General features: G+C 40.8%; 1 protein-coding gene across 2 annotated transcripts; it reads left to right on the top strand.

Annotated features, from left to right (window-relative positions):
* Positions 1-5,241: 5,241 nt before the first annotated feature.
* Positions 5,242-22,545, top strand: seh1l (SEH1-like (S. cerevisiae)). Of its 2 annotated transcripts, none has more exons than XM_063059710.1 (9): positions 5,242-5,460; positions 9,664-9,714; positions 12,453-12,599; positions 13,178-13,389; positions 14,698-14,796; positions 16,119-16,259; positions 16,460-16,617; positions 18,640-18,802; positions 21,677-22,545. In XM_063059710.1, exons 1-9 carry the CDS (start codon positions 5,350-5,352, stop codon positions 21,894-21,896), a joined length of 1,302 nt encoding a protein of 433 aa, XP_062915780.1. In that variant the 5' UTR covers positions 5,242-5,349; the 3' UTR covers positions 21,897-22,545. The 2 variants fall into 2 exon arrangements, with proteins under 2 accessions (XP_062915780.1, XP_062915788.1); XM_063059718.1 differs by having other exon boundaries at positions 20,733-21,820.
* Positions 22,546-25,398: the final 2,853 nt, after the last annotated feature.

The following is a 25,398-nucleotide window of genomic DNA, read 5'->3' as shown; positions in this document are numbered from 1 at the left end:
CCTGCTCCTATACTCGAATCCTCTCGCTATAAGTGCCAGCATACCATTCGCCTTTTTCACCGCCTGCTGTACCTGCATGCCCACTTTCAATGACTGGTGTATAATGACACCCAGGTCTCGTTGCACCTCCCCTTTTCCTAATCGGCCACCATTCAGATAATAATCTGTTTTCCTATTTTTGCCACCAAAGTGGATAACTTCACATTTATCCACATTAAATTGCATCTGCCATGAATTTGCCCACTCACCCAACCTATCCAAGTCACCCTGCATCCTCTTAGCATCCTCCTCACAGCTTACACTGCCACCCAGCTTCGTGTCATCCGCAAACTTGGAGATGCTGCATTTAATTCCCTCATCCAAGTCATTAATATATATTGTAAACAACTGGGGTCCCAGCACTGAGCCTTGCGGTACCCCACTAGTTACCGCCTGCCATTCTGAAAAGGTCCCGTTTATTCCCACTCTTTGCTTCCTGTCTGCTAACCAATTCTCCACCCACACCAATACCTTACCCCCAATACCGTGTGCTTTAAGTTTGCACACTAATCTCCTGTGTGGGACCTTGTCAAAAGCCTTTTGAAAATCCAAATATACCACATCCACTGGTTCTCCCCTATCCACTCTACTAGTTACATCCTCAAAATATTCTATGAGATTCGTCGGACATGATTTTACTTTCACAAATCCATGCTGACTTTGTCCGATCATTTCACCGCTTTCCAAATGTGCTGTTATCACATCCTTGATAACTGACTCCAGCATCAAGGATGTGATAACAGCACATTTGGAAAGCGGTGATGTCATGACAACAATTTTCCCTTAAATGTCAGCAAACCAAAAGAGTTGGCCATTGATTTCAGGAAGTGGGCTGTGCACATGCTCCTATCCACATCGATGGTTGAGAATTGAGAGATACAAGTTCCTAGGAGCGAACATCATAAATAGCCAGTCCTGGTCCAAGCACATAGATGCCACAGCCAAGAAAGATAACTAACGCCTCTTCTTCCTCGGGAGACTGAAGAAATTTGGCAACTCCTTGTCAACCCTGACCAATTTTTGATTGATGCACCATAGAAAGCATCCTGTCCAGATGCTTCATGGCTTGGTATGACAACTAACCACATGAAACTGCAGAGTTCTGGACACAGTTTAGTATTTCATGGAAACCCTTCACAAACTTCCCTCTATCTCTATACTTCTTGCTGCCTCAGCAAAACAGCTAAAAGAGGACTGTAGTGTTGATAGGAGATTCTTCAGTAAGAGGAACAGAGACGAGTTTCTGTGGGCGCAATACAGTCATCTGGATGGTATGCTGCTTCCCTGCTGCCAGGATCAGGGATGTCTCGGATCATGTCCATGGCATTTTCAAGGGCAAGGGTGAGCAGCCAGAAATCTTGGTGCATATTGGCACCAATGACATAGGTGAGGAGGTGAGGAGGTTCTGAATAGAGATTTTAGGGAGCGAGGGAGAAACAGGACCTCCAGGGTAGTAATCTCTGGATTACTGTCTGTGCCACATGCCAGTGACGGTAAGAATAGGATGATTTGGCAGATGCGTGGCTGAGGAATGGGTGCAGGGGGCAGGACTTTAAATTTACAGGTCATCGGGGTCTCTTCTGCAGCAGGTATGACCTATACAAAAGGGACGGGTTACACCTGAACCCGAGGAGGTCCAATATCTTGCGGGCAGGTTGGCTAGAGTTGTTCAGGTGGTTTAAACAAATTTGACAGGGGAACGGGAACCAGGGTGATAGTGCTGAAGATAAGGTAGTTCATTTACAAATAGAGGAAATGTGTTCTGAGCCTCCTAGCAAGGAGAGGCTAATAATAGGGCAAAATTGCAGACAACAGGTTGACTTGTAACGTAAAAGGTGGACAAAATTGAAAAGGATGAATACAGGACTAAAGATGTTATATCTGAATGCACGCAGTATACAGAATAAGGTAGATGAACTTGTAGCACAGTTACAGATTGGCAAGTAAGATGTTGTAAGCATCACTGAATCATGGCTGAAAGGAGAATATAGCTGGGAGCTTAATGTCTAAGGATATATATTACAGAAGAGTTGTCGTGGCTCTGCTGGTAAAAAAGAATGAAATTAAATCATTAGAAAGAAGTGGCATAGGGTTGGAAGGTGTTGAATCGTTGTGGATAGAGCTAAGGAAATGCAAGGGTAAACACACCCTGAAGGGAGTTATATACAGATCCCCAAACAGTAGTAAGGGGATCTGTAGTTCTAATATGGACTACAAGTTATGACAGGAGATGGAAAATACATGCCAAAGGGCAATGTTGTAATAGTCATGGGGGATTTCAATATGCAGGTAGATTGGCTGTTGAATTCTAAGAGCAGGGATTTCTAGAATGCTTTCAAGATGGCTTTTTAGAGCAGCTCGTGGTTGAACCCACTTGGGGATCAGCTATTCTGGATTGGGTGTTGTGCAATGAACCAGAATTGATTAGAGACCTTAAGGTAAAAGAACCCATAGGGGCAAGTGATCATAATACAATCAAATTCACCCTGAAATTTGAGAAGGAGAAGCTAAAGTCAGATGTATCAGTATTACAGTGAAGTGAAGGAAATTACAGAGGCATGATAGAGGAGTTGTCTAGAATTGATTGGAAAAAAACACTGGCAGGGATGACAGCAGAGCAGCAACGGCTGGAATTTCTGGAAGCAATTTGGAAGGCACAGGATATATACATCTCAAAGAGGAAGAAGTATTCTAAAGGCAAGATGACACAACCATGGCTAACAAGGGGAGTCAAAGCCAAAGAGAGGGCATATAATAGATCAAAATTAGTGGGAAGTTACAGGATTGGGAAGCTTTTAAAAACCAACAGAAGGCAACTAAAAAAAGTCATTAAGAAGGTAAAGATGGAATATAAATGTAAGCTAGCCTATAATATTAAAGAGAATAGCAAAAGTTTCTTCAGATACATAAAGTGTAAAAGAGAGGTGAGAATGTATAATGGACCACTGGAAAATGATGCTGGAGAGGTAGTAGTGGGGGACAATGAAATGGCAGGTGAATTCAATAAGTATTTTGAATTGGTCTTCACTGTGGAAGAAACAAGCAGAATGGTGGAAGTTGCTGGTGTCAGGGGTCATGAAGTGTGTGAAGTTACCATTACTAGCGAGAAAGTTCTTGAGAAACTGAAAGGTCAGAAGTTAGATAAGTCACATGGACCAAATGGTGTACACCCCAGAGTTCTGGAAGAGCTGGCTGAAGATTGTGGAGGCATTAGTAATGATACTTCAAGAATCACTAGATTCTGGAATGGTTCTGGAAGATTTAAAAATGCAAATGTCACTCCACTTTTCAAGAAGGGAGAGACGCAGAAAAAAGGAAACTGTAGGCCAGTTAGTCTGACCTCAGTGGTTGGGAAGATGTTAGAGTCCATTACTAAGGATGTGGTTTCAGGGTACTTGGAGGCACATGATAAAATAGGCCATAATCAGCATGGTTTTCTCAAGGGAAAACCTTATTACAAATTTGTTAGAATTCTTCGAAGAAATAACAAGCAGGATAGACAATGGGCAATTGGTTGATGTTGTGTACTTGAATTTTCAGAAATTACAAAAATTTGACAAGGTGCCACACGAGGCTGCTTAACAAGCCACGAGTCCATGGTATTACAGGAAAGCTTCTAGCATGGATAAAGCAGTGGCTGATTGGCAGAAGGCAAAGAATAGTAATAAAGGGAACCTTTTCTGGTTGGTTGCTGGTGACTAATGGTATTCCACAGGGGTCTGTGTTGAGACTGATTCTTCTTACATTACATGTTAATGATTTGGATCATGGTGTTGATGGCTTTGTTGCAAAATCTGCAGACGATATGAAGATAGGTAGAGAAGCAGGTGGTTTTGAGGAAATGAGAGAGGTTACAGAGGGACTTAGACGGATTAGGAGAATGGGCAAAGAAATGGCAGATGGACTAGAGTATTGAAAAGTGTATGGGCATGCAATTTGGTAGAAGAAATGAGAGGGTTGACATTTTTTTAAAAAGGAGAGCAATTACAAAAATTTGAAGTACAAAGGGACTTGGGAGTCCTTGTGCACGATTCCCTTAAGACTAATTTGCAGGCCAAGTCTGTGGTGAGGAAGACAAATGTGTTAACATTCATTTCAAGAGCACTGCTGTAAAAAAGCAAGGATGTAATGTTGAAATTTTATAAAGCACTGGTGAGACCTCACTTGGAATATTATGAGCAGTTTTGGGCCGCTTATCTTTGAAAGGATGTGTTGCACCTGTGAAGGGTTCAAGGGAGGTTCATGAAAATGATTCCAGAATTAAATGGCTTGTCATATGAAAAGCATCTGATGGCTCTACGTCTATATTAACTGGAATTCAGAAGAATGAGGGGTGACCTAAGTGAAACCTATCGAATGGTGAATGGCCTTGATAGAGTGGATGTTTTTGATGGTGGAAATGTTTAAGATCAGACAATATAGCCACAAAATGGAGCAGTGTCCTTTTAGAACAAAGATGAGGAGGAATTTCTTTAGCCAGAGCATAATGAATCTGTGGAATTTGATGCCTCAGGCAGCTATGAGACCATGTCTTTATGTATAATTAAGGCAGAGGATGGTAGATTCTTGATTGGTCAGGGCATGAAGGGATACGGGGTGGGGCAAGGCGGGAGATTGGGGCTAAGGGAAAATTGAATCTGCTATGATGAAATGGCATAACAGACTCAATGGGCCAAATGGCCTAATTCTGCTCCTACATCTCATAGTCCTGTGGTCTTATGTTAAAGACCTCACCCACCCCAGCCACTCTCTCTTCTATCCCCCGTCATCGGGTAGAAGATGCGAAAGCCTGATAACTGGTACCACCAGGCTCATGTACAGCTGCTACTCTGATGTAATAAAACTATTAAATAGTTCTCTAGTATGATAAATTGGACTCCTGACCTTGTTATTATCTTGCACCTTATGTTTTACCTGCACTGCAATTTGCCCGACACCGGCCCCCTAGGCCTGAGTCGACGTAGTAGCAATTTGTCTGTAGCTGTTCCACCTTATTCTGCATTGTTATTGTTTTATCTTCTTTTAACTCAATAACTTGACCCGTATGAACAATATGTAAGACAAATTTTTCACTGAAACTCAGTACATATGACAATAGTGAACCGTCCAATTCCAACACCAAATATTAGATACAGCTCCACCTGCCGTCCAATGGCTACCACCACACCGGATGAGGCGCCCCCTGCCGGGGTCTTGCTGTCATTGCGGCTGGCGAGCGCGGCGCCAAAGCTTTTGGCCTTGCCAATCACTTCTGGGGTCGTGTATTGTCGTTCGGCTTCGTACCCCCGTGATTTTAGCCAGTTGAGAGCGATGTTCGTGGCTCGAAGCATCGCGGCTGATCATAAGGACCTAATTCACGATGTCTCCTTCGATTTCCACGGGCGACGGATGGCGACCTGCTCCAGTGACCAGAGCGTGAAGGTGGGGGAAGCTGCGGGCGGTATCAGGGCCTGGTCCATGATTCCCGAGCCTTGCCCAGACATGTTCCCGGTCGCTGACTGGGTCTGACTCCTGGCCTGGGCCACGGCTACAAGGCAAAGACCTTGCAGAAAAAATACTCTCCGGGAGTCAGTCAGTGGGATGTGCCGGGTATGGGGTGTTTTCACGCGGCTGCCGGCTCCAAAGCAGGCCAAGGCCGATGAACATGAAGACTCGGATTCTCTTAAAACCCTATTGTATACCAACCTATAGCGATAGAAATGTACTGTCATCTAGTCCAGTTACCCCACCCCACGTGTAGCAGTTTCCACCGTCCTCTTCCTAAAACACCTATCTTCAGACCCAACAGAGTTTGCCTTCGCTTTTCACCCCACAGGCCTCTTTATGAATGCGATCTCATCTCAGCAATCTCATCTTCTCACTCTCCTTTTTGCAAGGACCGACCGCTCTTCGTGACTCCCTGACCTGCCCATCCCGAATCAAAACCGCTCCCCATTGCCTGGAACCGTGGAAGGTGCAATACTTGTCCTGTGGACCCCCCCACCCCCTCCAAATTATCCCGGCATCTAAACAGCCCTTCCACGGAGGGAAATTATTCAGCATTCAGGCAATGTTTGTGGAGAGAGAAAAAAGTTCGCACTTAAAAGGTCATAAAACAAACTGCTGGAAGAATTTGGCAGGTGAGGCAGCATCAGTGGGGGCAAAGAATAGCTGACGTTTCAGCTTGAGAGACTGCGTCAGGCCCAGGTGGAAGGTTTCAACCAGAAACTTTGCCTTCACTGATGCTGCCTGACCTGTTGGGTCCCTCCAGCAGTTTTTTTTTTGTGTTCCAGGTTGCATGTGCTGTCTTGTATCTAACATGCAAGGTCCATGACCTTTTACATTGGTTCAAATGTTTTTGGTCTTATTACAAAAATAATGGGGCAGCATCTGCACACAGTGGTGTTTTTCAGTCAGGTGGTGAAAGGTCCATTGATGCTAAAGTCATGCATAATTAAATATGTTAGTAAGGAATCAATGGAATTGCTCCTCAAACCAGAATGGTTCAAATAGTCCCTGATGTTGTTCGGAGGAAAGAAATAAAAATGGGATACGGAGAGGTAGGATGAGTGGACAGAAGTTGGCAGGCGAAGTATACTGTGGGGAAATGTGTAATCATTTGTTCATTATGTGCTGTGTCATATGACGTGGGCAATCAATGACTTTCCATGACTGTGATTGTTCTTGGCAAATTTTTCTACAGAAATAGTTTAACATGGCCTTTTTTCTGGCCACTGTCTTTACAAGACATTTTCAATACTCTTCAGAGATGGTCTGCCAGGCGTCAATGGTCATATAACCTGGTCTTGTGGTATGCACCAGCTGCTCATACAACCATCCACCACCTGCTTCCAGCGCTTCACGTGACCCTAATCGGGAGGCTAAGCAAGTACTACACCCGCCCAAGGATAACCTGCAGACTAGCGGAGGGAGGAGCGCCTTACACCTCCTTTGGTAGCAACATATCTCCACCCTGCCACCCCGTATACATTGGAAAAAGGAATGACAAAACTAATGGATTTAAATACAATGAGATTACAATACAAAAACAATATGGGAAACCTTGTGCATGAATCAAAAAGGGTAAACATGCAAGTACAGCAAGGAATGCTTTATTTCAAGGGTATCAAGTACAAAAGTAGGGAATTTTTAGCAGAACTGCACTCATTGCTGAGGAAAGGAGTGGTATATTTGTACTGGTGGTAATCCAGTAAAGGCTTAAAGATGTTGGTTCCTGGGATGAAGAGGTTGACATTTGAAAATAAATTGTGCTGATAGTTACTTGAGTTTAGAGGGATGAGAGATAACCTTATTGAAATATTTAATATTCCAAGTGTTTGGCGAATGGATGCTGAGAGATTGTTTCACGCTAGTGAGTTTATCATAAAATTAGAGGGCCTAGTTTCAGAATAAGGGATCATCCATCTAGGAGGGAAATGAGGAGGAAAATGTTCTGTACCCCAGAGTTATTAAAACAAATTTGTGAACTCTGTTGATTTGTGGCAACTGTACAATGAAAATATATAAAATTGCCATAAATTAACATAGTGTAAAAGAAAATAATAATGAGGTAGTGTTCATGGACCAATCATAAATCTGATGGTGGAGGGGAAGAAGCTGTTTCTGAATCATTGAGTGTGGGTCTTTAGGCTCCTGTTCCTCTTCCCTGATGGTAGTAACAAGAGGAGGGCATGTCATAAATGGTGAGGGTCCTTAGTGATGGAAGCAATCTAACCTGAAGCATCACCTCTTGAAGATATCTTCAATGCGGGGATGGTTGTGACCATGATGGAGGTGGCTGAGTCTGCAGCCCTCTGCGGCCTGTTATGATCCTGTGCATGGGAACTTCCACACCAGGCTGTGATGCAACCAGTCAGGAAACTCTCCATCATACGTCTGTAGAAATCTGGAACAGTTTTTGGTGACATACTAAGTTTTCTCAAACTCCCAATGAGCTAGACCCATTGGCATGGCTTCTTCTTGATTGAAGCAATATATTGGGTCCAGGATAGATCGTCTGAGATGTTGATGCCCAGGAACTTGAACCTGCTCATCCTTTCCACAACACAAGAGGTACTTTGGATGCTGGAAATCCAGAGTAACACACAAAATGCTGGAGGAACTCAGCAGGTCAGGCAACGTCTATGGAGAGGAATCAGAAGGTGGGAGAGGAGGATGAGTACAAGCTGGCAGGTGATTGGTGAAATCAAGTGAGGTGGAAGGTGGATGAGGAAAAGGGATGAAGTAAAAAGCTGGCAGGTGATAGGTGGAAGAGGTAAAGAGCTGAAGGAGGAGGAATCTGGAGAAAAGAGTGGACCAGGGAAGAAGGAGGGGCACCAGCAGGGTGATTGGTAAGTGAGGAGAGAGAAGAGGTAAGAGGGAAATCAGAACGGGGAAAAAGAAAGAGAGAGGTGAGGGGAAATGACCGGAAGTTAGAGAAATCAATGTTTATGCATCAGGTTGGAGCGCTACCCAGATAGAATGAATATGAGGTGTTGCTCTTCCAACCTGTGTTTAAGCTCATTGTGGAAGTAGTGTAGAAGGTTCTTGTAGACATTGACGATAGAGAAGTAGCTGATGGAGTCAGCCCAGAAAAATATGAAGTGATTCACTTTGGAAAATTGAATTTGAAGGCAGAATACAGGGTTAATGGCAGGATTAAAATCAGTGTGAAGGTACAGAGGGATCTTGGGGCCCACGTCCATAGATCCCCTCAAAGTTGCTGCATAAGTTAATACGGTTGCATATAGTGTGTTGACCTTCATTAGTTGGGGGATTGAGTTCAAAAGTTGTGAGGTAATGCTGCTCTATAAAACCCTGGTTAAGATTACAGTTGGATATTGTGTTCCATTCTGGTTGCCTTGTTATAGGAAGGATGTGGAAGCTTCAGAGAGATTTACTAAGATGCTGCCGGGACCAGATCTTCTGAAGATAGGCTGAGTGAGCTAAGGCTTTTTTCTTGGGAGTGAAGGAGGATGAAAGGTGAACACAGTGATAACGAATAGAGTTGATGGCCAGAAACGTTTTCCCAAGGCGGAAATGGGTAATACAAGGAAACATAATTTTAAGATGATTGGAGGAAGGTACGGCGGGGGTGATGTCAGAAGTTCTTCACATAGAGTGCGTAGGCGCATGGAATGTAGTGGGAAGAATGGTAGTGGAAGCAGATAGATTAGGGATATTTTAGGGAAACTCTTAGATATATCATGGTTGATAGAAAAATGGAGGGATATGTAGAATGGAAGGGTTAGATTGATCTTAGAGTAGGTTATAAGGTCAATACAACATTGTGGGCAAGAGGGTATGTACGGTGCTGTGCTGTACTGTTCTATGTTCTGTTATGGTTGAATCTGCTGCCTGGCATTTGGGAGTGAGAAGTGAGAGCATGCCTTCCTTTTCTTGCCTCATGGAGAAATAAATGACCGCAGATCAGGAAAATATACTGCAACAGTATCCTTTGCTTCTCCGGTAGCAAACTGTAATGATTACAGGTTGCACACATCTATGTGGTGTACCAACCAGTGAGATCCCATTTCAGGAGCTTCTTATGGATAAAAGTACTACAGGTTTACATGAGGAATGACTAATGCTGTCTGCGAGTCGATTGAATGTGTCCTTTTAACCTATGCTGCACTCATTTGGCAGGTGTGGGACAAGAGTGAAACTGAAGAATGGCACTGCACAGCGAGCTGGAAGGTAATGGGATGCTTCCTGTTGTTTATGAGACATGTATTGCCGTGTACTCCAGTTGTAGATGTTACTATGTGTATGCATTACCCACGCATGTATGCCTTTAAATAGTATTCACATAATGAGCTTACAGGTCGAAGAAAATGCTAAATGTTGGTCTCTTCTAATTTTTGTAAATTGGTGATCCTTTTTACTGACTTGTAAATATTCTTTAAATACTTCACTGTTCTTTGAATTAATGGTAGTTCTTTAGATAAATCTGTAATTGAGCTTTTCTGTAATACTGAGTCAACATCGATATGTTTGACACTATTGTTCACTTAAATAATCCTGGTAAACTATTATTTCCGAGGGAATAGTCTCTCATGTCAGGAGCTAAGATGCACGTGTTGATGCTCTCTTTAATTTATTTTTTCTTCTCCCTTTTTGCTTCTCTTCTTTGTAAAAATCATACACACAATGGCTCTGTTGTTGTCTAGATTGTAGTGAGGGTGGGGTGATTGATGGTGATGTGTGCACACGAACATTGTGGTGCATAGATGAGAATGCTGGCCTGCTGCCTTGTCTTGTTAAGAATACCTCCCATTTCTTGAGAGGGAAGAAAGAAACCTTTTAATAACTAAAATGGCTGCAGCTTGAATTGATTAAATAAAAGTGAGATGACAAAGGGAAGGTAAGAGAGAAAGGAACAAACAGAAGAAGGACACGTATGTGAATGGGCTTGAGTATTGCTGATTTGTATTTCTCCCCATTGCCTTGACTCTTTTTGAACAGTTTATCAACCACCCTGAAGGATTGGCCATTCCCGGCCATCTGGATTAGAGAATCCCAATTAATCACAACCATTAATGGAAAAAGTTTCTCCTTGTCTCAGGCCTAAAATGCCATGCCCGTATCCTGAGATTCTGACTCCTCATTTTAGACTCTCTTACCTCTAGCCTCTACATATCTATTTGTCATTTATAAGCTTTCAGATGACCAGAGTCATAAATTGTTTTTGTCTCCATAGATGTGGCCTGATCTGCTGAGTATTTTCTGTCTTCCTTTGTTTTTCTTTTGGATTTCTAGGACTTGGTTCGTGAACTATACCATTAGTTTCACTTAAATTTGTATGTATTTCAATGAAATAATTTCTCATTCTTCAAAACTTCAGAAAATTAAGGCCCAATCAACTCAGATCTTAGACATAAGACCATAAGATATAGGAGCAGAATTAGGCCATTTGGCCCATCATGTCTGCTCCACAATTTCATAATTTTTCCTCAGCCCCAACCACCTGTTTTCTCTCCGTATCCGTTCATGCCCTGACCAATCAAGAATCTGTCGACCTCTGCCTTAAAAATACATAAAGACTTGGCCACTACAGCTGCCCGTGGCAACAAGTTCCACAGATTCACATCTCTGGCAAAAGAAATTTCTCCTCATCTCCGTTCTAAAAGGATAGCTCTCTATTCTGAGGCTGTGTCCTCTAGTCTTAGACACTCTCACCATAGGAAACATCCTGTCCACATCCACTCTATCAAAGCCTTTCACCATTTGATAGGTTTCAATGAGGTCATCCCTCATTTTGATTTCTGGTGAATACAGTCCCAGAGCCATCAAGTACTCTTCATATGACAAGCTGTTCAAAGGTTTCAAAGGTACATCTAATGTCAAAGAAATGTATACAATATACATCCTGAAATGCTTTTTCTTTGAAACCATCCACGAAAACAGAGGAGTGCCCCCAAAGAATGAATGACAGTTAAATGTTAGAGCCCTACAGCCCCCCACCAGTTCCTCCCCACACATAAGCAGCAACAAAGCAACGATCCCCCCTCCCCACCAGCAAAAAAAAAGCATCGGCATCCACCACCGAGCACTGAAGCGTGGAGCAAAACAACAGCAAAGACACGGACTTGCATTACGACAAAGACTACTCGTTCACCCAGTATTCGACATACCACAGGCTGGCTGGCTGTCTCTCTCTCTCTCTCTCTCTCTCCCCCTCTCCTCCCTCCCCCCCCTCCCCTTCTCCCCCCCCCCTCCCTCCCTCCCTAATAAAGGAGAAAGAGTTGTCTCCGTTTCACAGTGAGAGGGGAGATATAACAAACAACTTGCTGATTTACGATGTTAAAAGTCCATTGCGTCGCTTTTTCTGAGTTCTGTGCCCAAAGGTCTCAGGTCTCTGGGCACACAACCAGAGATCTTCCGTCTCTCATGACACACCGATTTCCTGTCGGGACACCGACCTTCAGTCCATCCATCTCCAGAGCCCCGAGATCCTGGAACTCCGAAGGGGAGCTAATCTCTTAGGCCACATCCTTGGCATATCAAATAACGGCAGGTAGTGAAACCCCAAGAGCTGGTCCCATTCCTGCAAAGAACCGAAGTCAACATGCAACTCCAGAGCAGGGTCTTCAAAAGAACCCTGAAAGGGAAAATTAGAGACATTAAAGATGGAAATAGAGCTGTTTCTGAAGATGCAAGCAGAGGAGTTGCCGTTAGGTGCCATTTGTCTCCTAAGCAGCAGTCTACTTGATGAGACTATGTTAGTATGCTAGCAGATGGATGAAATGGGATGGGAGAGGCTTGTGTGGGATGTAAACATGGACCTATACTGATTACATGGGCTCAATGGTACATTTCGGTTCTATCTTACTATTCTACCTTGGATCATCATTCTAACTTGGATGCATATAGTGGGAGCACTCTGCTTTCCAGGTCTTAATAGAGATTATTATTAATGTAAACTCCTTTTGTAGACACACAGTGGATCAGTATGGCGAGTGACATGGGCCCACCCAGAGTTTGGCCAGGTGCTGGCCTCTTGTTCATTTGATCGGACTGCAGCTGTGTGGGAGGAGATCGTGGGAGAGTCTAATGACAAACTGCGAGGACAAAGTCATTGGGTGAGTTTGGATCTTTTCACCACCAAATCAAATCTTGTGATCAAATTACTTTTGCCTCATATACACAGTATTCTTGCCTGTTCAGACTTAGAGCCAAATGGTTTTGACCATTTGGGTTAATTTTCGAAGCAATTGTAGACACTTTACTGAGTGTACTTTATTTCCAAGAAAATGCATTATTATCTGGCACACAAAGTTGCCAAACCAACTTTGATTTTAAATTTGTCCAACAGTTTCCATCTCTGCTTATGTAGCTGTGAATGAGTGAGGCTGTTCTTGCAACATTTTCGAGTTTACCTTTTCACAGAACTTTCAACCCTGTATTTTAAGAAGGTTCTAGCACAGCAATCAAAACTGTGCTTCTTTGAAAGCAACTTGATTTACTCATTTCTCATGTTCCAATATAACAGAAATGTGTTTGTTTATGTTTCTCCCTCAGGATCCAATAACCAACCTTTTCTTTAGGTTCATTTAGAAGAGTATCATGAATTTTTTTAGCATTGTGAGGTAGAAAACTGCAATTAAGATGTTATTAGGAACTTGCATATTAATAGAATTAAATGCCTGCATCCAAACAGGTGAAGAGGACTACACTGGTGGACAGCAGAACTTCAGTGACAGATGTGAAATTTGCCCCAAAGCACATGGGCTTGGTTCTAGCCACCTGCTCTGCAGATGGGGTTGTGCGGATTTATGAGGCCCCAGATGTCATGAACCTGAGTCAGTGGTCCTTGCAGCATGAGATCTCATGCAAACTGAATTGCAGCTGTATTTCCTGGAACCCTTCCAGGTGAGGAAGTGCATGTGCTGTCTGGGTATTTACACTAAAGCACTGTTCTGTTATTCAAGTCATGTTAACTGAACCAGACAGTCTGGTTGTGTAGAATCAGCAGTGATTGCAACCCATATTCTCATTGATTTGAAAATAATTAATTATTTTAACAAACCAAAGTGCAGCCTTCAAATACGGTGTAAGATATCACACAGACTGGACCTTTTCTTGAAAAGATATATAGTTTATGTGAAACACTCTGGTTCCGTCGGCTGCGTAAGTCTTGGGAAGACAATCTCCAGCCCCACCAACGTGTGAGATTGAGGTGCAGGCCCACCCCGAAACCCCCCATTTGTGTGGATGCTGTGTGATTTATTACTGTTACAAATAAGTGCCACGAAATAACGGACAGTACACAGCTTACAATTAAACAATTTAGCTTTATAATTCTTAATTTGACTAAAGGGTAAGTAAAGAAAAAGCAATAACAAAGAAAAGGGCCCATTTTAATGAAGCAGTCTAACGTGTGCAAGTTGGAGCTCACGGTTTCCCCTTTGCTGATTCTCCTTTGATCTCCCTGGGCTTCGTCGAATCATGGCCCCACTCTGGGTTGAGTCCTACGACCTCTTCTCTTTGGCGTTTTCCCCCTTCATCTCTGGCCCAACAAAAGACCCAGGTCACACCGGTGTCAAGCACACAACGTGAAAACACATTCCCTTCATTGGACGGCTCACATTCCAAAGCACCCGTTACCTCTAACCATAACCCAAACACAGAAAGACCATTACGTTGGCAGTGAAACCTTTCCCAGGTGTTATATGTATCTTACCATGTAAAAGTCTTGGTCACATATATATAGCTAGGGTGCCTAAGACATTTGCACAGTACTGTACTTGTCAACGTGGAGCACTGAGCGAGTTTGTAAATCTGATGGTAGCAGAAGATGTAGGGAATGGTGAGGGTGGAATGCCATGGGAGGGGTGTGGGACAGGTCGCAGAGAAGGTAGATACTCCCAGTCCTGAGATACAAGGCAAGGTCATTTGATTCCAAACAATTGATTTATCGATTATTTCAGAATGTCTCTGGTGCTCCCCACTTTTTCCGTTCTGAGACCGATATCAGAATCAGGTTTATCATCACTCACCTATGCCATGAGATTAGTTTCCTTTTACAGCAGTGCAACACATAAAATTACTGCAATACTGTGTAAAAGTCTTAGGCACCCTTAGCTATGCACCTAAGACTTTAACACAGTACTAATAAAAAAATAAGCACACACACACAAAAACACCTTAAAGTTTCTCCAATTCTGTTTCTCATTACAGTTCCCGTTCTCATTCGCCTATGATAGCAGTGGGAAGTGATGACAGTAGCACAAACATTGGTGGCAAGGTTCAAATTTATGAATATAATGAAAACACCAGGTATGCTATGTTACAGAGCGTTATAGAAATAGTTTTTGATGTTTTTCTAACATTCTTTCCTTATTTTTAATGACAACATAATAGCAATCTTGTTGGGCTAGTGATCACCAGGTACAGTTTAATAATCCAGAAACTTTAATTCAGACCTCACCATGTTAGATGTGGAATTTAAACTCGGTTAACAAACACATGTGGAATAAATAAAACTATTATGAAGAATAAGCATAAAACTATTAGATATTTAGAATTGTTCATTGATTCTCTTTAGCAAAGGAAATCTATAGTAAATATATATCTGTTGTGTTGTCATCCGTAGTGATGTGGTTACTCCCAACTGTTCTCTGAAATGGATGAGCAGATCACTATGTACAATGGGAGCATCTTCACCAAGTGTGCTGTGACACTTCAAGAAGTTTGGTCACCACCATTTTTTATAAGATCATTTGGGAATGGGCGGTAAATATAGGTTTTTACCTGGAATTACGACATCCCAAGAATTAATAAGAAAAAGGAAAGATATGTGCTGGAAGAAAGATTGGTGGACAGATTTTGTATTAAACAGCCAGGTGTTCACAAAGAAGAGTTCCACGAACTTCCCCTACCCAATCTTAACCTTAGTGCCCTTAAAATGAAGGAAGAAAACAGAGCATCCAGGTAAATCTATTGAGTCGCCAAAACAAGTGCAATCTCATAGAAATGAAGCCCAAGGTCAGGATTGAACACTGAGCCTTTAGGGCTGTGAGGCAGTGGAGCTAACCACTTTGCCACCCATTAGCAAGCAAAGATTCTCATTAATCGGGCCTCTGGAAATCAATTGTAGCTTTATTTCACTTTTGTCCCAACTGGTGTCAATTTAAAGCAAAGGATATTGATGAAGTGTTCCAACCATAGAGCCCAGAATCTATCCTCATTTCAACAATGATTTTTTAATGTTGTTTCTGCCTAGCCCTGTTGTCTTACTGAACACTGGCAAGATTATAACAAAGCACAAATGATAAACTCAGTAACATTGTGTAATTAATAATTATAACTTATTGTGTGGGTATGTTTGACATTTCCCCCAACAATAATGTAGATAATGCATTTAAAAATAAGGTGGTACTGCAGTTCATCTAAGTTTTTAAATCTGCAGAGTTTGTATGTTTCAAGTGTATTTAAAGCATTTAATCTTTTGAGCCACATTTTGTCTTTTTTGTTCTCCAATGAGTAAAATAATTTTAAAGTTATGCACTTGGTCCATTAGTTGAGAGTTGAGTTGAAAAGAAAATTGGTACAAAGAATAAATAAAAGAATTCTAATTTGATATTTTGTTTATATTTTAGGAAATATGCAAAAGCAGAAACCTTAATTACTGTTACTGATCCTGTGCATGATATTGCTTTTGCTCCAAACCTTGGAAGATCATTTCATATTCTTGCAGTAGCAAATAAAGATGTTCGAATTTTCACACTAAAACCATTAAGGTAGGAAATACTTTCATCCTAATTTCATCATGGCACCATTATGAACTTAAGTTTCTTTGAGTGAGCAAAACTGATGTTATCATTTTAAGACTGATGCATGTTGTTTCATCCTGATCTTTCTGTACTTATCTTTTGACTTCTAACCAGTTGCATAGACAATATAAAGAATGCTATTAAATGTTCATCATCTTTTCCCACAGAAAAGAATTGAGTAGTTCCGGAGGCCCAGCAAAATTTGAAATTCAGACAGTGGCACAGTTTGATAATCACAATTCTCAAGTATGGCGTGTCAGCTGGAACATCACTGGTACAGTCTTGGCATCCTCTGGAGATGATGGATGTGTCAGATTATGGAAAGGTGATCTTTAATTTCAAAGTCCAGTTAAGTAGTGTCACGGACCCCGTGACGGGGATAAAGAAACCAGCAGAAATAGAAACCACTTTGGAGTCTAGTATTGCTAATAACTAATAATATTTATTAACAACAATGCAATACAGTAATATCAAAGTAAATAAATCACAGGTTAGCAATGAATATATATATATATATATATATATATATATATATATATATATATATGTACGCAAATCAGTAAGTGTGGAAACATATGTATGAAAACCAAGCTTCTTTAAGTCTGGGGGTAAAAAGATACAGTCTTACGATGTTGAGTAAAGTTCAGTTCAGTTTGTGGTATGTAGTTGAATAGTGATGTAGAGAGAGAGTGAGTTGAGTCTTCAGGTGAGCTGTTGCCGTCGATCTTCTTGTCGTCCTCTGAAATCCTTCACAAGTCACCGACTGTGACTTAACAACAAAGGGGAACGAATTTCGGTGTGGTGGAGCTATCTACCCAGGCCAGGGTCGGACACATGGACAACTCCCCACCAGTCTTGCCTTTGAATTTTCACTGGCAGAGCAGTTGGATCAATCTGCCTGATCGATCCTCCAAAACCCACTTTCTCTGCGGGCACAACAATGCGCATTCAGTGTCCAGATCATGTGTCTGAGGTCTGTATCATCTGACCTCCTACTTTATTTCCCTGTGCTGAGCATCACCTGTCATTCAAAGAGTCCCTCCCTCCTTTGTCTGTAAAGAAATGCAAGCAGGCAACAAGTAACATCAATAATGTGCTGTTGGTCACCATAGCAACCTTCGAGCTGCTCAGTATTATCTCCAAAGTTACTTACTGTGCCCTGACGTGACAGTCCAACCGTCAATCTTCATCTCTCTCTCTCTCTTTTCAAAACAAATCATTGATGATAAATAACTCTCTCGCTGTCTCTCTTCAAACAGTTAATAGGGCACTCCTGGATCCCCTCACAGTAGTCTATACAGATTTATTTTCTCTTGTTTATTTAATATTTGTCTTTGGCCTCTATCAGTTGCCTCATGACATTCCTGGTGAGCAATTCAGCTGTAGAGTTATAGGATAAAGCAGAAGAAACATTACATGTGAGCATGATGCTCGGGATTATGCCAGGAAAAAGTGACTGGGTTTCAGGTCCTGATGACACTGCTATTCAGGGTAAATCTGAGCAAGTGACAGATTCAAACATGGCCTTGAACCCAATGTGGAAAGTCTATCTGCACTTAATTTACTTGCAAAATAATGAAGACCCAAGTCCTCAAGAGAAGAAAATAAAGTTGAATTAGTAAGAAGCAAAAAAACTATTAGAGGCAATGGGTGAAGGTAAAAGGAGAACTCCTGGCTAATAAAGTAGTACTTGGAAACTGAGACCAGTGAAACATATCTGGCCAGCCCACCAGTTTTTATTCTACTTTGATTGGAATAATTCTCAAAATAAACGTAGATTAATGAAGTCAGATGGAAAGTAACAATTGAAAGGCAGAAGCTTCCTCAGCCCACTGCTGCTCTATCTTTAGGTTTTGCTATCTCCTGACCCCACAATTCCATTGCTCTCATGGCCACTTTCCCATTTCCATTTAATAAATTTGAGTTCTGGTCACCCATCACCCTCAACTTGATGACCTTTATTGGGTATCATTCCAGCAGTGCCATGAATTGGGGAAAAAATATCTGTAGTTAAATCATTCCATCTCCTTCCTTCCCTTTTTTCTGTAATCTCTTTTAATTTTCGGAAAAACCTGGTCTGACATCCTCAATTTTGATTTCCTCTCCATTGGTCCTGTACTCTGGAATTCCTTCCTGAAATCTTTGGATAGAGTTTTGTCCTGATTTGTGGCTCGTCGTCACTACAGTGTTAAGGGTAGATTTTTAGAACAATGGTATTACTGAAGGGTTGAGAACACATAGTTCCCCTAGGAGCTGCATGAAATGTTCATTTGTGTTTGCTAGGGATTTAGAATCCTTGAAGTTTGATGTGTGAAAGACTGAAGTTCCAGTGCTTTTAATTTTGCAGCTAACTATATGGACACTTGGAAATGCACAGGCGTATTGAAAGGAGATGGAAGTCCCGTAAATGGTGCCTTAAACCAACAGTCTATGGGAATTCTTAATCCTTCTGCAGTGTTAAGCAATTCATCCTTGCAGAATGCATTTAATGGATCATCCGCTGGAGGGAGGTAGGTTGATGGTCCCTTCAGTTCAGATCCTGAACTGAAATGTGGACACCAGGTCACACTTTGGAGGCTAATAAATTTCACTTAACTGTTGTTTATCCAATGTGAGCTAGTAACTGAGCGCAGCAATCTCATGTACATCAGGTACAATGAATCAAAACCTGCAACAAATACTCATTGGATTCACTGAACTTTACATCTTTACTCTCAGGCAAGAAGTTTTCTAAGATACAATGTGCGTGATGATGTGAGGAGAAGGTGGGTGGTCATCAGGATTTTGGGCACTTGGGAGTCCATTTTTACAATTGCTGCTAGGTGGTATTAGCCATCCTTGGCCATTTTCTGCACTACGAACTTGAACACATTTTCTTTTTGAAGTTGCGTAATCATGCTGCTGCTGCTACTAAGAGTATTGAGAGAAATTTGTGAATAGACCTCTGACTCTAGCGTAATTTCAAAATTGCACATTTGTGGTCTTAAATTCTTCAAATATGGTGACAAGTTCATTTCAGTGATGAATATAGCCATAACCACATACTAAGTACCATGACTTCTCAAGATGAAGATATAACAATAGAAATTGAGTGCTTTACTTACTGCATGGTGTCCATGGGTTATTTTGAATGAGTGATGTATGTATCATCAAGATAACAAAACATATTTGAAATAATAAATGAATAAAATTCTATTAAATAACAGACATCAAATACTGTTTTGTACATTTGTTGCAAAAACTGGAAATTTTTCATTGCACACAATGTCCATTTTTAATTCAAGTCCTATTACAATTACAGCATTACTATGAGCTTGTGCCGAAAAGAGTAAATTACTTTATAGGTTAATCTGTCTAGTTCTAAATCAAACCTCCAAGATATAGATAGCAGTGGTCTAGGAATTTACAGCGAAGTGTATATATTTTTAGGATTTGGGTTAAATGTTTTTCCTCCACTGTCAGGAGTAGTCTGCTTGCAAATGAATAGGAAGTTACTCTGCCGGGGAGCCCTGTCCAGATTCCCCTTGTGAATCCAGGAGGTCGTTATTCTCCAGGATTAAAATTATAATCTGTGAATTTGCTAAGGGGATTTCTGGAGCTTTGATTAGCCACTCAATACTTTAACACTGAGTTAGCAATAATTCTCCTTAAAATTCGGAGAGACGACTTTGTTTCCAATGGATGTTTGAAATTTGGATGCAAGGTCCTGTAAAATTTATCGTAAATCCATATAATGTTCTTGAGGAAATCTAGACACAAAACAATGTAAATAAAATAAACAAGGAAACAAATTTCTCAAATGTTTTAAATTTATTTAGTGATCTTAAACTAGTTAATCTCTTCTGTTATTTTCTGGAGGCTCTTCATTAATATCTTGTGGCCACATTGAAGTGGTTTCATTGAAAATAAATAGCTTCTCAATCAGGAATGTTTTGTTGTTATTTTGACCCAGATTAATATGCTGCTGTTTGAGTGCTATTTTGTATTCATAGGGAAGAAAACAATGAGTTTTTTTCTATCCCTAGTTGTCTGTACTTGTTCAGTTAACTTACTTGAGAAGTAGCTTTTGATTCCTTTTTGAGGAAATCTACATAGTTTGATTAAACTTAGAATCTTGGCAGTGTGGGAAAACATTAAGAGTAAACGTGGTGGTTCAGGGCATTAATTTTCCCAGCCTTTATTCTCCTGGATTTAATGCTTTTTGAGTTTGTAGTTGTGAATATTACTTGCATCTTAACAATATTTACAATAATTTTCCCAAGAAATGATTCCAGAGCTATCAGAAGATAATTTGCGATCTACTTAATTGTACAAATGAAAGATTAGAGAATAAGTTACATTTCAAACATCTTCGTTTCCCCAATCCAAAAATTACGAACCAATTGTTGGCAAATATGAAATGTGGTTAAAGCAAAGGTCCATGTGTTTTTTTTCTTTTAGGAAACTCTGATACATCTCACCTCTACACTCACAATGCCCTTTTCAGCAGAAAGAAAACACAACTGATCTCAAGCTAACCGGAGTAACCTTGCTGTTTTGCTGCTTGTTGCATGCACACAGGAATGGAATGTGAACTCCCTTCACCCTTCCCCAGTGACAACTGATATCTCCAAAGACCAACCTGCTTGCTAATAACCTTGGATGGAAGGCTTCATAAAATTAAATATTTTTTCTCCCTGTTAGTGTTTTAGTTTTGAACAGTTGGCACCAATGTACAGGCAGCTCAAAGGAGAGGCAAAGAGCTTTGCACTGTAGAAGCAGCCTTGAAACCTAATTTTCAGCTTTGGAAGCTATATATAATATTCAAATGACCAAGATTACAGAGAATTCTTCAAACTGAATGAATAGAATTTAAATTGATTTTGTGTTATGGTACTCTTCTAAATAGTGACTACACATATGATGCAGTGACCACTCTGGTGTTACACATTGAAAGTACTGTTGAGGATATATAACCCCTAGCAGATATGTGCCATCTTCCCAGTGTGGGACCAAGAATGTTATGTGTTCCAATTGGAACAGGTTAAATAAACTGAGGTTTACATTGTCAGTATTGTGTGTACTCGTTTTTTTAAATCATTGTCATATTTCTAATTTTCTATTTTCCTTTCTCCAAACTTTGGTAATACTTATTGATTAATAATTACTGTGTTTACATAATTTATGAACTATTTGAAAATACAAGTAAAAAGTAGTTAAAGATCATTGAATGGATACATTAAATTGCCTTTCGTGGATACTTTCCTAACCAAGTCATGGTATTTTACTTCTATTATTTTAGGCATTTGTATCTTTCATTTTCTTGTATTCACCATATTTCTCTTTGTCTTTTGTTCGTTTGTCCCATTTTTCTCTCTCGCCTGTCTTCCTCTACATCGTTTCAGGCCTTTCTTTCCCACTTCGGACCATGCTAGGGCTGGATCGAGATGGTCCAGTTATGCCCAGCTTCCGCTTCCTCCTCCTCCTCCTCCTCCTCCTCTTCCTCCTCCTATGGCAGAACAGTCTTGTGATGCTGACACAACCCATCTTCAGTATCGTAACTCTCAAAGTCGTTACTCCAACAGATCTCTTAACTCCTTACTTGAGAATGAGGGGGTGCAATAAAAATGTCTACTTATGCAGAGGTGATAATTGTGTATGTTTCTGCTAACTTATTTTTACTCACACTTCTAATGTACAGAATAAGTTTCTCAATGGATAGTTTATTAGCTTAATCAATATTTGAATTACAGAACTATGTAGATGATCTGATGTTGAAAACCCTATTAATTTAATACTATCAGAATACTTAAGATTGAATCAGAGTCGGGTTTATTAGGCTGCAATTGACGACTGTATTCAATGATGGTTGGTAGACCAACTTGTAGGTGTGCCTTAAGAACAATACTTACAGTGAAATGATTTTTTAAAAAAATTTGGATAGTTCTGTTTTATAAGGGAATGTTGGGAGAAATGTACATTTTGAAATTATTTGACAATTTTTTTGTAAGACTTCGTGTTTTTTGAGAAAAAATTCTATGTTTTAAATATGTTTGAAACCACACAAGGAGTGATGCATGCAGTGTGTTTGCAGGATGACTGTATAAGCTGTGCTCATATTTGACATTCCTGTATAAGTTTGAGCTGAAATATGCCACCTTGTTGCCTGGGGTTTGACATATTTAACCAGAAAATGGATTGAGTGTAAAATTTATTATACAGTTTTGATAAAATAATAAAGGGAATGCAAAAAAACCTGACTCTTTTATACTTTTTGCATCAGTAATCAAGCAATTGAGTTATTTTCTCTCTTGGAATAGATTTTACTTATTCTTTCTCCCTTAACTGAAAATGAGTATTATTAAGTATGTAAATTCCTTATGGGACTTGACAGGGTAGAGACAGAAATTATGCTTCTCCTAGCATAGGGTATCTGGACATTGTGGGTCGGGTGGGGGGGGGGAAGGAGGTGCAGGTCTCAAAATCTGGGGTGGCCATTCAGGAACAATGAACAGTGCTGGAGGATCTCGTGGGGTGGAGGGGGGAAGGAATTATCAATGTTTCAGTACTGAGAGTGAAGAGGGCCATTTAGGGTTAGGCTGAGAAGTAATTTCTTCATGCAGGGAATATTGAATCTTTGGACTTCTCTGCTCAGTTATTAAGGGTCAGTGATATGATGCTAGTACAGGGAAGTGGCTCTGAAAGAAAGATCAGTCTGATCATATTGAATCCAGAATGTGTTCTGATTCTCATGTATTAGCAAGTTAGCAGTAAATGAATGTATTTGATTGAATCACAGACTAATTTCAGTATCCCCACATGCAGAGTAAGAAGTTGACAAAAACAAGAAGTTGTCTTTGTAAAATTGTATTTCAATGTAAGTGTTGAAATACTTTAAAAAGTGCAACGTTTTACCTATTTAATATTGAAAATAAAGATTGCCTGAAACATGGATCAGATACCTTTTATTTGTCATATCTGTTGGATATTGTATACCACAAACTTGGGGGTGGGGTGGGGAACAGAAAATGCTACAAAAGGTTCATTGGAGAAAGTTGTAGGGAGGAAGTAGAGCAATATGAAATAATTCATGATGGATGCTATAAGACCTGGGATATGGATTATGTAGGACCAATCAAGGTAGCTTGTTCATCAAGCAACACACATCAAAGTTGCTGGTGAACGCAGCAGGCCAGGCAGCATCTCTAGGAAGATGTACAGTCCTGATGAAGGGTCTTGGCCCGAAACGTCAACTGTACCTCTTCCTAGAGATGCTGCCTGGCCTGCTGCGTTCACCAGCAACTTTGATGCGTGTTGCTTGAATTTCCAGCATCTGCAGAATTCCTCGAGCTTGTTCATCATAGCCTTTTGAACTGGTGAAGAAAGGCATGAAGTTCAAAGATTAGGGATGAAGGAAGATTAATCTACTTTGTGAAATACACTCAGTGGCTGCTTTATTAGGTACAGGAATAAAACCTGGTGTGGTCTTCTGCTGTAACCCATCCATTTCAATGTTCAATATGTTGTGCATTCAAAGTTGCTGTTCTGCATACCACTGTTGTAATCCGTGTTTATTTGAATTACTGTCAGCTTGAACCAGTCTGGCCTTTCCCCTCTGACCTCTCTCATTAGCAAGGCATTTTTGACCAGGGAACCATTGCTTTGTTTCTCTCACCATTCTCTGTAGACTCTAGAGACTTGTGTGTGAAAATCCCAGGAGATAAGCATTTTCTGAGATGCCCAAACCAACCCATCTGACACAAATGATCAAAGTCGGTTAGATAACATTTCTTCCCTGTTTTGATGTTTGGTCTGAACCTCGTGACCATGTCTACATGCTTTTACGCATTGAATTGCTGCCACATGATTGATGATTGAGCAGGTGTACCTAATAAAGTGGCCACTGAGTGTGTATCTTTAAGGTTCTTGATGGAAGTGTAGCAAAACACAATACATATGTACAGGAGATGAAGAGATAGGTGACAAATGGAGGGTATAGGCTACCTGCCAAGCAATTCTGGCACACTAATAACACTCTCCTGGTTTGGGTCATGTTGTAGTAAAACAACCACTTCCCATTGTGTTGATGCTAGCCACCGGTACTTATCAACACGAATCCCATTTCTTAACACTTGGCTTGTTGCTCTTCAGTTCCCAGTGAGAAAGGGCAAAAAGTTTTTCATTAATTATTTGTATGCCTCTTGAAATTTTGTATACCTAAATCAAGTTCCCCCGGACTTTCTGTGCTGCAAAGGAAATAGACACAGCACTCATCATAGTTGAAAGGTACCATGCCAGGCCACATCCAAGTTAATATCCTCTGCAACCCTTACAGTGACATTGTTAAGCCCTAACTTCTTGATATCCAGTAGGTGCGGTTCAAGGAGAAAATGACTCGAGATAAGAGCTTGATGACAAGACTGCCATTTATTGCTTGCTGCTAATTCTCCGAACTGAGCGGTTTGATTAAAATTTCAGGGGTTAATTTGGAGTCAAATTTCACTTACACGGCCTCATTATGTCAGATTGCCTTTCCAGATTGTTTCTGGATAGTCCAAAGTTTCAATGTCAGTATCACAGATAGTAGATTTTCTTTCAAATTTAAATTAAATTACTCAGTTAACATGCTGAGTTTCAAACTGTAGTTTCTGGCTCAAACATAGAAAACCTACAGCACAATACAGGCCCTTCGGCCCACAAAGCTGTACCGACCATGTCCCTACCTTAGAGTTACTTAGGCTTTACCCATAGCCCTTTATTTTTCTAAGTTCCATGTAGCCATCCAGGAATCTTTTAAAAGACTCTATTGTTTCCGCCTCCACCACTGCTGCCAGCAGCCCATTCCACACACTCACCACTCTCTGCGTAAAAAGCTTACCCCTGACATCTCTGTACCTACTTCCAAGCACCCTCTCGTGCTAGCCATTTCAGCCCTGGGGAGAAGCCTCTGACTATTCACATGATCAATGCCTCTCATTATCTTGAACACCTCTATCAGGTCACCTCTCATCCTCCGTCGGTCCAAGGAAGAGCTTCTTCCTTGAGGCTGTGACACTGCCGAACCTCTCATCACAGCGCTAAATAGTGTTGCATCCGTATTGTACTGTCTCAGTACTTTTATATTCGT

This window comes from Mobula hypostoma, chromosome 1, assembly GCF_963921235.1.
Source record: "Mobula hypostoma chromosome 1, sMobHyp1.1, whole genome shotgun sequence".
Classification (NCBI taxonomy): Eukaryota; Metazoa; Chordata; class Chondrichthyes; order Myliobatiformes; family Myliobatidae; genus Mobula; species Mobula hypostoma.
Note: the sequence above shows the minus strand (reverse complement) of the source record. Positions and strands in the feature narration are given on the sequence as shown.

What these genes read in the sequence shown, in the direction of transcription:
- seh1l (XM_063059710.1), top strand. Translation starts at nt 5,350, where the DNA reads ATGTTCGTGGCTCGAAGCATCGCGGCTGATCATAAGGACCTAATTCAC. An exon ending in TTCACACTAAAACCATTAAG is followed by an intron (nt 16,260 to 16,459) that starts GTAGGAAATACT and finishes CTTTTCCCACAG; the next exon opens with AAAAGAATTGAGTAGTTCCG. An exon ending in ATGTGTCAGATTATGGAAAG is followed by an intron (nt 16,618 to 18,639) that starts GTGATCTTTAAT and finishes TTAATTTTGCAG; the next exon opens with CTAACTATATGGACACTTGG.